The sequence below is a fragment of the Nematolebias whitei genome, chromosome 3 (genome assembly GCF_014905685.2).
Source record: "Nematolebias whitei isolate Nwh7 chromosome 3, NemWhi1, whole genome shotgun sequence".
Classification (NCBI taxonomy): domain Eukaryota; kingdom Metazoa; phylum Chordata; class Actinopteri; order Cyprinodontiformes; family Rivulidae; genus Nematolebias; species Nematolebias whitei.
This window is the reverse complement of record NC_056500.1, coordinates 43,110,588-43,127,735: the sequence shown is the minus strand read 5'-3', so window position 1 is coordinate 43,127,735 and position 17,148 is coordinate 43,110,588. Positions and strand designations below refer to the sequence as shown.

The 17,148-nt window shown below is 41.5% G+C and overlaps 2 protein-coding genes across 2 annotated transcripts in view; both read right to left on the bottom strand.

Moving 5' to 3' along the window:
* Window positions 1–17,148, bottom strand: part of hgsnat (heparan-alpha-glucosaminide N-acetyltransferase) — a 145,575-nt gene that overhangs the window by 84,755 nt on the left and 43,672 nt on the right. The gene's annotated exons all lie outside the window — the stretch shown is intronic.
* The window catches only part of LOC119430348 (stromal interaction molecule 2), a 13,976-nt gene continuing 10,503 nt past the window's right edge, over window positions 13,676–17,148 (bottom strand). The window contains exons 8-12 of the mRNA XM_037697753.1: window positions 16,426–16,587; window positions 16,242–16,342; window positions 15,896–16,149; window positions 15,290–15,482; window positions 13,676–15,185 (exon numbers count right to left, since the gene is read on the bottom strand). Of these exons, the coding sequence (XP_037553681.1) occupies window positions 13,676–15,185; window positions 15,290–15,482; window positions 15,896–16,149; window positions 16,242–16,342; window positions 16,426–16,587 (2,220 nt within the window). The remainder of the gene's footprint in view (window positions 15,186–15,289; window positions 15,483–15,895; window positions 16,150–16,241; window positions 16,343–16,425; window positions 16,588–17,148) is intronic.

The following is a 17,148-nucleotide window of genomic DNA, read 5'->3' as shown; positions in this document are numbered from 1 at the left end:
CAGCAGCTTGGATGATCAGCAGCATGGATAATCAGCAGCATGGATGATCAGCAGCACAGATAAGTCACATATCACAAATTAAAGTGGCAGTACAGTGATAATCCTAGTTAGAGATTCATGAGTCTAACAGCTTCAGGGTAGAAGCTGTTCCTCAGTCTAGTGCTTCTACACTTAATGCTCCTCAACCTCCTTCCTGAGGGGAGCGGGGCAAAACGTGTGTGTGCTGGGTGAGTGGTGTCACCAGAACAATAACCAGAGTCATGTGCTTCAGTTTTCTCATCACTCGGGAGAGGCACTTGTGTCTGTCTGTTCAGGGTGGCCCAGAGAGGTTGATCTGACCGCTCCATCTGTTTGTAGCTTTATAGCCATTCAGCTTAAGCTGTAAAAAAATAAAGGTAAATAAATAAATAAAGACTTTCTTAGTTGTTAAAAACAAAAAAGGTTGAATCATGTCATCTGGACTTCGTTTTTTTGTTAAAAAAGAAACGTTTCGCCCCTTGTCCAAGAGGCTTCGTCAGTCTGAGGCCTAGCCATCTGGTATTACCCAGAAGCCACCCTGACTCTTGTGTTTCAAGCCTGCCTCAGATACCCCTGAAGTCTGGCCTTTTCACTAATGGTTTCAAAAACACACAGTTTGTTTTCTCAGTCATCCAGGTATATAACCTGGATGTTATATGTTACGAAAACGTGGCAGGACAAATGGCTTGAGTCTTGAGACATGAAACGTTGGATGAATGCGCATGGACCTGGGTAACTGTAAGCGAACAGAGACAGGATTGATTATTTTGGTAATCAGAAAAGGACCAATGAAATGTGGTGCTAGTTTCTTAGATTCCACACGGAGAGGAAGGTCCTTGGTGGAGAGCCACGCTTTCTGGCCCACCTTGTACAATGGTTGAGGCGTTCTCCTGCGGTTAGCCCCCCGAACGTACCTTTTGGTGGCCAAAATTAGGGCTCTCCTGGCTTTTCTCCAGACTCGCTGGCAACGTAAAATTGTGAGTCGTGCAGAGGGAACCCGAGCTTCTCTCCCCTGGACTGAAAAAACAGGGGGTTGGAATCCAAAGACAACATGAAAGGGTGAAATACCTGATGTAGAGGATGGAAGAGAGTTGATTGCTTGTTCAATCCAAGGGAGGTTGGACGTCCATTTCCTCGGGTCCCCCTCGCAGAGGAGCCGAAGCTTGGTCTCCACCTCCTGGTTGGTACGCTCAGATTGTCCATCCGTTTGGGGATGAAAACCTGACGAGAGGCTGACCGAGATCCCTAGCAGGTTGCAAAACTCCCTCCAGAACTTGGAAATGAATTGGGGACCTCGGTCAGACACAATGTTCTGGGGGAGCCCATGGAGCCTGAAAACCTCCTTGGCCATGATAACGCTGAGCTCCTTGGAAGAAGGTAACTTGGGGAGAGGAACCAGGTGGACCATTTTAGAAAAACGGTCCACAATGGTCAATAACACTGAATTACCTTCAGAAGGGGGTAATCCAGTCACAAAGTCCATAGCAATATGTGACCATGGGCGTGAAGGAATTGGCAGTGGTCGTAGCAGCCCGGCAGGTGGGCGATTGGAAGACTTGGCACGATTGCATTCGGGACATGACTTGACAAAGTGCTTGGTGTCCTCCGTAAGCGTAGCCCACCAGAATCGGGCGCGAATGAGTTGGAGGGTCTTGGTGATTCCTGGGTGACAGAACAACTTTGATGAATGGCATAATTCAAGAACCTCTTTTACCTTTTGATTGGGGGCAAACAGGCGTCCCCTAGGACAGGTGGGTGGACGTGGCTCGGAGAGTTGGACTTGTTGGAGATCGAGTTCTAATTGAGTCAAAGAAAGACGTACGGTCTCAGGCAGGATGAACTCGACCTCTTCTGAGGGTCCTTCCTTGACCTCAAAGACCCGGGACAGGGCATCCGGCTTGGCATTCTTGGGCCCGGGTCTGTAAGAGAGGGTGAAACTGAACCGAGAGAAAAACATAGCCCACCTGGCCTGACGGGGATTGAGTCTCTTTGCTGTGCGAAGGTACTCCAGGTTTTTATGGTCGGTCCATACCAAAAAGGACTTCTTCGCACCTTCCAGCCAGTGCCTCCATTCCTCCAGGGCCATCTTGACTGCCAAAAGCTCACGGTCTCCCACGTCGTAGTTTCTCTCAGCGGGGGAGAGTGCCCTGGAGAAGTAAGCACAGGGGTGGATCTTACCATCTGTGCTGCGCTGACTGAGGATGGCGCCCACCCCGGTGCTGGATGCATCGACCTCCACAATGAATTGTTTCTCGGGGTCTGGAGAGTGCAAGATTGGAGCAGAGGAAAACAATGTTTTGAGCTTCTGGAAAGATTGGTTGGCAACGGAGTCCCAGATGAACTTGGTCTTAGATGAGGTGAGAAAATGAAGAGGAGCTGCAACTGAACTGTAGTTCTTAATGAACCTCCTATAAAAATTTGCAAAACCGAGAAACCTTTGCAGCTGTTTACGATCCTTGGGCTTGGGCCAATCCACCACCGCTGATACCTTCCCGGGTTCCATGGATACTTGACCTGGAGAAATGTTGAACCCAAGGAATGAGGTGGACACTTGGTGGAAAGCACACTTCTCTGCCTTGACAAACAAGTTGTTCTGTAAAAGGCGGGTTAAGACAGCTCTGACATGGCGACGGTGAGAAATGCTATCTTGTGAAAAGATAAGTATGTCATCAAGGTAAACAAAAGCGTAAATGTTAATCATGTCACGAAGGACATCATTAACCAGGGCTTGGAAAACGGCAGGAGCGTTGGTGAGGCCGAATGGCATAACAAGATATTCATAATGGCCATCTGCGGTATTAAAAGCCGTCTTCCATTCATCTCCCCGCCGTATCCTGACCAAATGGTAAGCGTTGCGAAGATCCAGTTTGGTGAATATCTTAGCATTTTGGATTATATCAAAAGCGGAGTTCATGAGGGGCAGAGGATACTTGTTCTTTATGGTTATTTTGTTAAGTTCTCTATAGTCAATGCATGGACGAAGTGACCCATCTTTCTTCCCTACAAAGAAAAACCCTGCACCAGCGGGGGATGCTGAAGGTCTAATGATACCAGCTTGGAGGGACTCTGTTATATATTTCCTCATGGACTCTTGCTCGGGGCCAGACAAAGAATATAATCTACCCCGAGGGGGGGTAGAACCTGGGATCAGGTCAATACCACAATCGTATGGACGATGTGGCGGAAGGGACGTAGCTTTTGATTTATTAAAGACCTCTTTCAAATCATGGTACTCTTTAGGTACCTGACTTAGATTAGGATAGGTCTCCTCATTGGCTGTGACAAGGGCTGGTGAACTGAGTTGGCTCTGAATACATGTAGAATAACACTCATTAGCCCATCCTACAATCTCTTGGTTCCTCCAATCGATTTGGGGGTTGTGTTTGCGTAACCAAGTGGAACCTAAAACCACTGGGAGTTGGGGTGAATCAATAACAATGAATCTGATCAGTTCCGAATGGTTGTTGGCCGACACCATGGTGACTGGAACAGTTTCAAGACTAGATTGACTTAAAGGATGACCATCTAAAGCGAGGACCCTATGGTTGTTAGGTGATGGAATAATGGTCAGATCTATGGATTTGGCAAAGGTTTTATCAATGAATTCCGTGTCGGCCCCTGAATCAATAAAAGCTGAGACGATGACGGGTTGACCACCCTTTATTATGAACTTGACCTTGGACTTGGACATGATAGGTGGAGAGGACTTGATCTTATGACTAAGACTCAACAGGAGCCTCTCTTCTCCTGCTGAGCCTGGTCTTTTACTGGACAATGATGACAATCATGACCGCCTTGACCACAATAAAAACAGAGATGGTACCTCCTCCGACGTTCTCGTTCCTGGGTGGTCAGACGACTTCTTCCTAGTTGCATGGGTTCCATAGCATACAGAGGATCCTGAGGGCTCTTGGTTTGTTCCGTTTTAGGTTCATGATCCACAAGGTGATGTCTGGTTCTGGACATGGCTGTGGCCTTGCCTCGACTCTGTTCACGGTCACGCTCACGCTCACGCAGGCGAAGGTCAACACGGGTGGCCACCTCCTCCAGCTGGCGTAGGGATGAGGGATAGTCCATTGTTGCCAGCACATCCTTAACATCTTCATTAAGCCCCCTGAAGAAGGCGTCAGTGAGTGCGTGTTCATCCCAATGACTGTCTGCTGAAACAGAGTGAAAGTGAATGATGTATTTGGTTACAGAATCCTTGCCTTGTTTAATATCAAAAATTCTTCGGGCTGCCTCTCTCTCAGGGAGGATGGGGTCAAAAACCCGACACAACTCTTTGGAGAATTCAGAAAAATTACGACATACCACGCCACCTTTTAACCATTCAGAAGTGCCCCACGTCTTGGCTCTTCCAGCGAGAAGTGAGACAGCATAAGCTACTTTAGCATGCTCAGTGGGAAAACATGAAGGTTGCAATTGAAATTGAATGTCACACTGAGTCAAAAATGGTCGACATTGCTCAGGCTCACCTCTGAAATGTTCAGGGGGGGCTAACCGTGGTTCTCTTGGTGCAGGAGTCAACAGGGTTTGGTTGATGACTTGGTTTGACTGTTGGGACAAAGCTTGAAGAGAAACAACCATTTCCTGAAGCCCTTTCTCAAGTTTACTAACAGCCCCTTCTACCTTAGAGCACCACTCTCGGGTTGGTGTTGGATCCATAATGGCCAGATTCTACTGTCATGAACCAGAGGCCGGATCGCAAACAACAACAACAACCACTGAGAGGGTTAAAAGGTTTATTGTGAAATAAAGTAAAACCCTGGAGTAGGTCCGGTTCTGGGCCGGTTCCGATCTTCTGATTGGTAGTTCGTGATTGGGTAGTGTTCAAGTGGCGGGCTGCCAGTAGAAGTAGAACTGATGTTAAGGTCCACTGGAACGGAGTCCAACAGGCTTGCAACTAAAAGATAAAGGTTAGCGGGGGGAAAGAGACTAATTGGGGAAATGAATCTGTGGGAATCAGATTCAGGGATAAGGATAAGTCCGTGATACAGAATGAGCTTGACCTTTAATCCGTGATCCAAAAAACAGTCAGAAGGGAAAGGCAGAGTTCATACCGTGAAGTCAGTTGTTCAGCAGAAGTATCCAGTACGTGATCCAAAAAGAGAGTCAAAAAACAAGAGCATGAGTCGGTACCTGATCAGATGAGCAAAAGCAGACGAGGGCTGAGGCAATAGCGTGGTCGTGGTCAAGGCAAGGGTCATGAACGTGATGAGTCAATCAATGGAATGCTGGAAAGTCTACTGCTGATGAGACAGGATAGAGAATCTGGCCCAGACTGAGAGGAATGAGTGAGCTTAAGTACTGACTGGACCAGGTGGTGGAGCTGTGGGATAATGAGCGGTGACAGGTGACATGAGTTGAGTGATTACTGAGTGTGCAGCATGACAGAGGAGCTGACAGAGAGCAGAGCTATGACAAATTGCTCTTCTTCCTGTAACTCTCTTGCAAAGTTCATTAAAAAATGTAGACCCCCCCTTCTTTCTGGGATTTACATGCATTTTTTTACTTTTATTTTAATAATATGGATCATTGCTTCAAGTAGTTTTGGTTGATAAAAAGGAAAATACTGTAAATCGAACATGTGGACAGAGTTGTATCATGTCTGTTGAGTTTTACTGTTTAATATTTTTTTGATTATAACAAACTGCTCTTCAGAATCTTCATGATGTGCTTGTATAGTTTCAATAAAATAAAAACTTTACACGTCTCTCTTGTAAATGAGTCCTTGAGGCTCAGTGAGACTAACCTATATAAATAAAGGTTGAATGAAAAGCTAAAAGGCTTTTTTACATCACTATATAGTTGTTTTATGTGTTGTATTCATTACTTATATAACTAATAAAATACTATACTCATTTTATTTTTTTATTTTTTTTATTCTCTGCTCATTTTCATGTTATAATTAATTTAGATTATCAATCTTAACTGAGTTTGTGCCAAGCCATGGAAGATAATATCTATCTTGTAAGGAAAACCCCAAAATCTGCTTAAGATAAATCATATAACTGTTTTTGTTAAGAGGCCTGGGAGACCCAGAAGTGGAAACTTGAACAACGCTCCTACAAGAACCCTGCAGATGTTGGATGCTGTCTATCATGGTGCACTGAGATTCATAACTGGCTGTAACTACTGCACCCACCACTGCACCCTGTATTCACTGGTTAACTGGACATCATTAACTTAACGCAGACTCTCTCACTGGTACATTTTCATCTTTAAATCACTTCTTGGTCTGTTGCCTTCATACATCTTCTCCTACATGTCTCTGCGTGAGTGCAGGTACAGCGTGCGCTCTCAGGACATTATTACATGCAGCGTTCCCTCATTGAGGACTGAACTAGACAAAATGGCCTTCTCCTACTCCACTCCTGTTTCCTGGAATATCTTGAAAAAAGGTCTGAACCTCTCAACCTTGACCTCTCTAATTCAATTCAATTCAGTTAATTTGTATAGCGCCAAATCACAACAAAGTTGTCTCAGGGCACTTTACAGGAACATTCACATACGTAAAAGCTAATTAGTAAAGTTCTCTATCTAAGGAATCCAGCAGACAAGATGAATCTTGGCTTCGTTGCAGTCTCCCATCCTGAGCAAGCACAGTGGCAACAGTGGAAAGGAAAAACTCCCTTTTAAAAGGAAGAAACCTCCAGCAGAACCAGGCTCAGGACAAGCGGCCATCTGCTTTGACCGGCTGGTTGAGAGGACAGGAAGGAGACAGACGAACATAGAATGGTAGGTCCAGGTGTATCTGAAAGACAAAAAAACACATGTTAAGGATAGAAAAAATAATTACAAATACAAAACAGGTTGAGCAGAGTAAGTAAAGACAGTAGCAGAGAGAAAAGTGTGGTCAGTTTGTCCTCCAGCAGTCTAAGCCTATAGCAGCATAATTAAAGGACAGCTCAGGAAACCCAAGTCAACCCTAACTATAGGATTTATAAAAAAGGAAAGTCTTAAGCCTAGTTTTAAAACTGGATAATGTGTCAGCCTCACGGACAGAGATTGGAAGTTGGTTCCACAAGAGAGGAGCCTGATAACTGAAAGATAATTGGCTTCAAACATCTGCTAAGTTCATGGGAAAAACCAATGCAGACATGTTCCTGTTTTTAGTTTTCTACACTGCCTTACAACCTAACTGTTTTTTTTTTGTTACATTTTCTTTTAAATACCATTTTATTTTCACTTGTTATTATCAATTTTTTTTTTTTTACAATTTCAAATGAAATGAGCTAAGACAGCGATGAAAAATGTTTAGAAATTTTTCTTCTTAAAAAATGAATTAATTAATTTAAAAAAATATATATATATTTTATATGTATATATATATATATATATATATATGTATATATATATATATATATATATAATATATATATATTGTCTTTCTTGTTCACTGTTGTCATCACTCTGTTAAAATCTGGTCTCTCTTGTAAATGAGTCCCTGAGGCTCACTGGTATTAACCTGTATGTATAAATAAAGGTTGAATGAAAACATATTGGATCATTTTCATCAAATAATAAAAGACCAAGTATGATATTTTTGTTTAATTTGTTTAACTGGTTTCTCTTATCAACTTTTAGAACTTGTGTGAAAATCTGATGATGTTTTAGGTCATACAGTATGTGTCAAACTCAAGGCCCAGGGGCTAAATGTGGTTTCCAACTCCATTCATCCATCCATTATCTTTACCCTTTACTTCCTTTTTGTGTCACGGGGTCACTGGTGTCCATATCCTGCAGTCATTGTTCAAGAGACAGGGGACACCCTGGACAGGTCTCCAGTCCATCACAGGGACACGTAGAGACAAACGAGACAAACAACCATTCACTCTCTCACTCACAACTAGAGACAATTTAGAGTTACCAATCAGCCTAACATGCATGTTTTTAGTCTGTGGGAGGAAACAGGGGTACCCGGAGAAAACCTGTGCATGCACTGAGAACATGCTAACTCCATCCAGAAAGTTCTTCAGTCGGGATTTGGTCCGGCGACCTTCTCGCTGAGTGGCAATAGTTCTACCAACTGAGCCCCATGACACCCTGGATTAAACAACAAACATATTTATGATTTGATGAATATTGATGATGCACAGCAGCTTTGTAGTTAGTTTAAAAAGTAGTTAACCACAGATAGGATGGATTAAATGTTAATTAATGGGACATTGGACACACATGGTGCTCGCTTTCAACCCTGCTGAGTTCTGCTCCGCCTCTTTTGGTTTCGCTCAAAGCTCACACCTGAGCAGGACGTGGACACTTCACCTGTGATTTATGAACCATCTGAGGAAGAACTGGTCTGTGCAGCCATTTCATTGTAAATGAGAACTGGTTCTTAATGGACCCACGTGGAGCAGCAACATGTTGGTCATTCAGGGAACATCAAAAACGGTCAACATTTATTTTTATTTTGAAAAGTGTAAAGATTTGGCAAATCAGAGATGTCAGAATAACATCTGTGTTAAATAGGAGGCATAGGGTCATTTGTGTTTTTAATGTTGTTTTACATTAGAATATCACTAGTTTTAATGCAAGGACATAAATCTTGAAATGTAATTTCTTTGAATTACACTTTTGGGCTCTGTTTATTGCATTTATGATTCACTGCAGCAAATAAACAAATTTAAAAGGCAACAGGTCATTTTAATACTTGGTTTATTTACAAAATGACTTTAATTGCTGCTTGTCCGGCCCCTGAGCTGCTGCTTTCAGTTTAATTGAATACCCTGGTGTAGAGGATCTGTGTATGGCTCTCCGTGGGTCTAATATGAGTCAGGACAGGGTCTTCATGAGATGTGAGGTCAGAGCTATGGTCTTACAGTTAACTAAGGGTGTTTCTTATTGAGCACATCCAGGAACCAGGCAGGATGTTTTCCACAGTCGGGCTCAGGTTAAACAGGCGTGTTTTTCACCAGCTCACTGGAGCAGGTTCTACTGGTGCTGATGCCATCCAGCCCAGCTGCCTTCCTCTCATAGAAATCAGTCAACAAGATGTCTGCAGTTTATTTCTCTCTTGTTTTCCCCTGAAAAAGGACTTCTCGCAGTAAATATGTAAAATTAAAGACCCAGCACTCGTTGAAGCGTTGCATATCCTGCTTTTCATGCCAAAGGTTTAGGGGGTGCAGATGTTTGATCAAACCTAACAACTGTGAGGTGTTGTATGCTGTGTTAGCCCTCAGAGCAGGTGCTGTAAATGACTCTCAGCTACTACTACATTAAAATTTTAGCTCAGTGTCTAAAAGTGACTGAGTTATGGACATTTTTGCGTTTGATAAAATCAGCTGGCTGTGTTGGCCATGCTGAACTGGGTTGACTCCAAACGTCAATCAGTTGCAAATTTACTCCCAATAATTTTTATGTGAGTTTTATTTGAAGTCACCCAGTGGTTCATGCGATATTTTGCTAAGAGACAAATGCACAAACAAGGTTAAAATTAGGATGTTTCTTGTATTTTAAAAGCATACGTTTTATCAAGGCTGGGTATTCAGAAAATGAATTTATTCATTTGTTTATTTTTTTTATTTTTTTGCAAGTACAGTACATGACAAAATAAGACACATTAAGGCGTGTTTTTAAAATCAGATCATCTGTTCAGCTCTTCTCAAGTAATCAATCACGTCACCATCCTGGAGTAGAACAACTCAGTTGAAGAGCAAACAGATGCCACAGCGGAGCAGCTTTTTAAACCATGCATCTGGGATTCACAATTCACCAATACAATAATATCTGAGCCAACAAATTTACACACCTGCACCAAACTGTAGAGGTCTGCAAAGACATTATGGTAATCATTTTATAATGAAAATCCAGTTCAACCATTTAGCATTTCTATGACCTTAATTAATGAGTATCAACACTGACAATGTAGCCTAAGTGTTTACACTGAGGTGCTTTAGAGTTCGTTAAGCAGAAGGATATGAGCTTAAATCCACCTGCACAACTGGGTGCCTAAACATTTGTTCTATTTAGACTGAACAAGCATGCACCAAAATGAAACATAATGTGATTTTAGTCATATTATTATCACTGAGATTATCTTCCTGACATGCAGTTCCTGTACGTTCATGTGAGTCTACTGTGCAATGGTTTTACTTAATGCTGTTATAAACTGATGATTTGCACATAATCAAAATGTTATTGTAGTTTTGTTTAAAATGATTAATTTTAAAATAAATAGCAGCATACACACAGTCATTAAAACCAGTTAAAATCAGGTCTCTCTTGTAAATGAGTCCTTGAGGCTCAACGGGATTAACCTGTATAAATAAATGTTGTATGAATGATTTCCCACCAACGTTAAGTTTTCCTGTCCAATGACTTGCTGGTGTTCATCCAAACATTTCTGACCTCTGGTGGATGTTACAGAAAATAAACTCAAATCTCAGATGAAGAGATTTGGACAAAGTTATCTCCAAAGGTCAAATGATAACAGTTTATAATGAATTAGTCAAATATTAATAACAAAATGTCCATTTGTTTATCTAATGTTATGTAGCAGAATTTCTGATATTTTTATTTTTCATTTTAGAACGAAATTGAGTTTCATGTCTTTTTATATGTGTGTTCTTTAAAAATATCTGAATTTACAAGTCAAACACAGGCAGTTCAAACTATTATTTAAAAATAAATAAATTTCTAAATAAAAACCAAATTTCTCAAAATTTAGTCTTCATCCCAGGTGAACTACATTTCACAATCTGTTGCTGATTACGTTAATGGACGCATCGCAGTGTTATTCTTACTTGTATCAAAAATCTGAATGAAAAACAGGATTAGATACAGATTATTGTTCATTGCCCTCAAAGATGTAAAATGTTTGTTTATGAGTGCAATTCATGTGCACAAAATAAAATGTTTTGTGTAAATTCAACCCTTTTCTCTATACAAAAGCAGAAACTTCATTACTATCCCTCAACCTTAGTTGAAGTATTTAAAAGCACTAAAGTAAATTAATATTAACCTAATCGTAAGACTTATAAACAAAGTAGAAGCAGCTTTAAATAAAAAGTGTGACTAAAAAACAACTTTAAACAGGACACACTTTTATGTTGAGTGAAAATGATGCTTTCTAAAATATTTTTCTATTTCCCTACCCAAGTTCAAGCCTCAAGCCAGATTAGCACTTAATGATACAGTGAAATGTACACAAACATAAAAATAATAATAATAATAATTGCCAGAACAATGAATTCCTGAGCTCAAGTTTAGTTTCTTTACTTTCTCAGTTTCTCAGCTCTGATAGTGACACTTTTATAGCCAACAGAACACTAATAAAGTTAATATTTCCACAAATAATAAAACTTAGAATGTAATATTGTTTTTGTTAATACATTGTTGGATTAAAATTAGAATTTGATTGACACTATGGTCAAAAAATAGGTGTGCACTAAACATATGACCCCAAGCAACTTGTCAGACTGGAGTGTGGATTTGGTGCTCCAGTCATTGGTTTACTGTTGGGGGATTGGGTATGTGGGTCTCAAGCAGAACTGGGGCCTCATGTACAAAGACGTGTGGATTTTCTACTAAAACAGATCATCATATGGATGAAGTCATCCCGTCCAGCTGGCATGGCATGGATCAGGGACGACTGAGAAATACCTGATCAGTATTTGGTCGGTGCGACCCCTGAAAGCACGCTGCCTCCCAATTCTTCTACTGGTGGTGTCATCCTGTAGCACCACAGCTGCCATTGTCCCACAGTTATGCACAGCTTTACGCAGCTATTTATGGACGTATATGTGATGGTGTACACGTTGTAGACCCGAGGAGTCATCAGAGGTGAGTTGCTCTGAATTAATTTGCTGGTCTGACATTGTTTTCTTCTCACCCCTTACACCGTTCACACAAACTTTAGGCTCCTCCTGTGTCTGTGCCCCTCGCAGGCGTGTGATCACTGACGTGTTTACTTCTACATGTGACGAAAATATAAGAAACTTTACAGTTCGCCTTGAAGTAAGGTTGTTTTGATCATTTTAAAGGCGTGTTAGATGTTTATGGGGCGGCTGTGGCTGAGTGGTTAGAGCAGTCGTCCTCCAGTGCAAGATTTGGGGGTTCGATTCGACCAGCAACCACATGCATAAGTGTCACTGGGCAAGACACTGAACCCCTCAATGCATCTGATGTGTGTCCCATCTGTGTATTTGGACTGTACTTATATAGCACCTTTCTATTTTATCAAGACACTCAAAGCTCTTTACACTACAATCTGTGCCTCATTTACCCATTCATACAGCACTCTACTAGATCTCTACAAAGCTAATTGAACAAATCATTCTAAAAAGAGACTAATCAGAGCTTTATCACATTCATACACCGATGGGACACACATTGGAGGCAATGAGGGGTTCAGTGTCTTGCCCAGGGAAACTTCGGCATGTGACTGCTGATGAAATCAAACCCCCAACTCTTGTACTGGAGGACGACTGCTCTAACCACTCAGCCACAGCCGCCCTATGTATGAATGTGATAAAGCACTGAATATTCTTTGTAGTGATCTACAAAGTAGTTGAGTGCTGTATAAATGGGTAAATGAGGGCACAGATTGTTGTGTAAAGTGCTCTGAGGATCTCGATAAGATAGAAAGACGCTATATAAGTACAGTTCATTTACCATTTATGTTGTTTGTGGTTACATGTGGTTTGGTTTCCTTGTTTGGATTTAAACCATAAATGACCAAACTCATGAAAAAAACATCATATTTGAATCAACAAAAGTCCATGCTCAATAATCCAGGTATGCAATCCAACAATTTTCAGTCAGGTCATCTGGACAGTTTCTTTATTTTTTTGTGCTGAAACATTTCACCTTCCATCCAGAAGGCTTCATCAGTCAAGGAAACACACAACACAAAACTGATTCTTCCCCCAACAGCTTACTCCAAAGTGGAACAAACCAGTTATGTTGGTGCTTCTTAGCACCAACATGATGACCTGACTGAAAACTGTTGGATTGTATACCTGGATTATTGAGCAAGGACTTTGTTGGTTTTGAACCAGTTTGACATGACTGTTGACAAGGAAGAGGGCTGGCACCGGAGGAGGGGGCGTGCCAAAGACACCATCTTAGAACCAATATAACTGGTTTGTTCCACTTTGGAGTAAGCTGTTGGGGGAAGAATCAGTTTTGTGTTGTGTGTTTCCTTGACTGACGAAGCCTTCTGGATGGAAGGTGAAACGTTTCAGCAAAAAAAAAAGAAACTGTCCAGATGACCTGACTGAAAATTGATGGATCATATTTGAATATCCTTTAAATTCAGAAAACCAAACAGAGTCAAATTTCTGTGTATTTACGTGAGTTCCAGTATTTTGTAGTCTGATACTGTGGGTTGAAAAAGTTTGTGTGGAGGTAAGTACATTCTCACGCTAGGTCAAAAATGTGCGTGACATTACACACACTGTCATGCTACATTAATTTGTATACATCTTGATATAAGTGTAGAATCTGTCGCACACAACCTTTTCGTGCATACGCATCATTGATACATGAGGCCCCTGGTGTGTGAAAAAAAAATTACAAATAGCAGTAACCCACAAAAATAATATTTCCTGGCTCTCATGGCCTTACTTGGACAACCAGCCAACTTAAGCAGAAAAAAAGCTATTTTTAATTAATAAAACGTCAAAAGAGAAAAGAAAGACAAGCCAGACAAATGTCAGAGTTTCTGAAGACCACTCTGAACCTTCTCTGGAGGTGACTCATTTTTCTTTTTAAAAAGGTTTTTAAGCTTTAATGTTTTCTTGCTTTTATCCCTGTCTTTGTTCTTGTCATCCCCACCTTCAGAGGGTGATGCATGAGATGGGAACAAAGCTTTTGATGGTGGCACTGGTGGCTCAACCTCAGCTTGCAGCCTGGTCTGAGGCAGGACCGGGGTGGAGACCGACAGGGTGGTTGGGACTGAAGCCATGGGCCTGCAGGACTTTTCAAGGATTCCATCATAAACAAGCTGACTCAATGGGCCAGTGTTATGAAGCTCAGAGGAAGACTTCCATGGTGGCTGAGAGGTTAACATAAGGTCTGGCTGTCCAGTGTGCCATGGTAAAGAACTGGATTCGGATGTTCCCACTTCCTCCATAAGTACTGGTTGTTTTAATATTTCCATTGGGACATCAACTCTATCTCTGCTAATGTTTCCAGTTGAAGTATCTGTTGAAATGTAAGTGTCATCTCTTGGCATTCTTGGTACTCTTCTTCTGAGAGAACTGACAGATACATCAGCTTCATTTCTCAGTTTGCCTCTGCTTGTTGATGGTCTCAGACCAAACTCTTGTAAATCTGCAAAGGTTAGAGTGTCCATGTGTTCATCGAACATCTCTCTGGGCAGCTTCATGGAAGCAGTATCTGTATAATACTCCAGCTCATCTCTAGATATCTTTCTTTGTGGTATTCTAGCCATGTCAGCAATTTTCTCCTTTGCAAATGCCCTTACAGGGGAATCAAGATGACTTTCCCCTGTATTCAGTGCATGCTTTCTAGAACCTGTGTCTTGGGACATTCCCATTGGATTCCTTGTTGTTCTTCTAGATTCAATCAGTATTTCAGCATCATCTCTTGAAATAATTTTAGAGGTGTTATCCATGGATGTCCCCATCATATCTCTTGATATCTTTCTCTGTCTGTCTGTTGGTGCTTCTAAATCAGTCCTAAGAATATTTCTCATGTCCAGCGGTAAATTGCATCTCTCTTTGTAGATATTTCTTGAAGTTATATCTTTCAAACTTCCCATCATATCTTTCTCTATTTTTGTTGATGAAATCTCAGTATCTAACTCATCTGAAATCCCCTTTCCAAGTGCAACATCCATGAAAAAGTCACTTATATCTCTGGATAGCCTTTGTGGTGTAGTGTGTATGAAAGTCTCTTCAGTAGAAGTCTTTACCAAACAGGTTTCTAAAGAAGGATCCAAAGGTTTGTCTTTTGCCATCTTTCTGTGGGAAACATCAAGTGAGGTTTCGTGTTCATCCATGTAAGATTTGTGAATGGGAGATTCAGTAAAGGTTTCTACATGCTGACTCAAATGTTTTGCAGTTGACCTGTCTGCAGGGAACTCAGTTTCATCACAATGGAACCTTCTAGGAGAAGGATCAACAGTAGAAGAAGAAAACATTTTGGTGACAGGAGGGGATGTTGAAAAATCTGAGTCTGAAAACCTCTCTTGGGAATCTCTGTTTGTGAAATAAAGGAGAGAAAAGAGGACAAGAGGTAGATCAGTTAACAACAAACTGTCAACAGTCAAAAAGAATTTTGCTCATTAAGCAGAGAGCCTTACTGCTTTTTAAGAGTTTTGAAGATGCGCTCCTCTCCTTCATCATAACAAGGGTAAGGGGAACGAATAGGGATCAGAATGTCGGGGTCTGGGGAAATCATGGCAGCTTGTGGCTGAGAAGTGACGCCGGGACGACGTGCTCTATGCACGGTGGATCCCCGAAGTCGTGGGGAGCGTTTAAGTGGTGTAACAGGAACTGGGAAAAAGCAAGCATTAATTGGTAAAGAGGAAGCATTTCGTCTTCACATCACTGTCAAAATGTTGTTTTATGGGGTTTGGTTGAATGATGTATAGATTTGTTGTAGAGGTAATGTTTATAAAAGGATAACCACAATTTTGTTTTGTTCTCTTTTTGTACATAAAGGGGAACTAAAAGCATAATATACAAAACACTAGGACTATCTGTCACATTTTGTTTCAGTTGTCCAGTTGTCACAAATATAGCTTTTGATTCAATACAGGTAATACATGCATGCAGTGGTTAGGAGTTTGAATGGGAATCAGAAGGTCAAACTCTGGGTTACTCTAATTGGATGAAAGACTTGTGGGACAACTGAGCTCAAGTCCAAATGGATCATGTTCTTTTAACCACTCAGTTCTGTAACTTACTTTGCATCTGTGGTAAAATTGGCGCCGCGGGCTCATCTAAAAGATCTTCTATAGATCCATGAATGGAGTTGTGACATGAACAGGATGACTGTGGCACTCTGGGAAATCCCAGAGCCAATGCTTCTGAGTAGAGTTGAGCGGTGAGTTTTGATAGTCCAGGATTCCTCATGATGGGGAAGCCACATAAAAGCTCGATCTGCTGCCAGCGGTGAAGGCGCTCTCGCAGGCAGGCCGTTACCTCTGACAACGCATTCCTGTGAAACGTACCAAACATTGTGTGATCAAATGTTGCATGTCTTTTAAGATATACCAAAACAAAACCTGAACAGGGAACTCTTTTCCTCACTTTGCCTCCATGATCTTGTGGTCAACCTGGTCTAGAGAGGAGCTGTGGGCCACATGGAGTGTCCCCAGCACCGAACTCCTCTTCTTCTTGATTCTTTCTGCCTACAAAAAAGTATGGGTTATGTAATGTAGTGTGCTAATTTTAGTGTTACTTCCAGTGTTTTGTTTTTGTTTTCATGCATTACCTCTTCTTTGGCAATGGCAAGCTGAAGTTCTGCACTCTGCTTTTTCACATTGTAGTACTGAACCTCTATCTCATGAGACAGCTGGAGCCACAGCTGAAGGGCGTCTGAGACGGTCCAACTAGCCAACATCTCCTTCTCTGCCTGCTTCAGTGCTCCACGGACCTGACCACAATGTCAGAAATCAATATGTAGTACAGGAGTTGCAGTTAAGGAATAAGTTTACCTTAAATATTATGTTATCTGACAATCTGCTGTTACATACATGTATAAGTGCCATGTGTTGTCATCATTGTATGTTCCCATACAATGATGAAATTGGTTCTCTGCATGTAACCCATCACACTTGAGATACACTCAGGTGGAACAGTGGGCATCTATGTAAGCACCTGGGGAGCAATTGGGATTGGGTATCTTGCTCAAGGATACCAAGACATGTGGGCATGGCAGAGTGTCGAGCTGCGACTTTCTGGTCCCAGGTTGGGTGCCCTACCTCTACACCATCTCGGCCCCCTGTTTGATGATTTCCATCCAACATAATAAATTTGACATTACTATTCCTTTGCCTTGAGGTAAATTAGTGTGGCAGACACAGTGATCTTTGCATCTGACCCTGTTCACTTGGTTTTATGAGTTTCCTTTTCAGTGTGCAACATTTAAGGAGAGGATGATTCATACCACAAAAACTTTATTAAGTCTCACACTTGTACAAAGTAATATTTACAT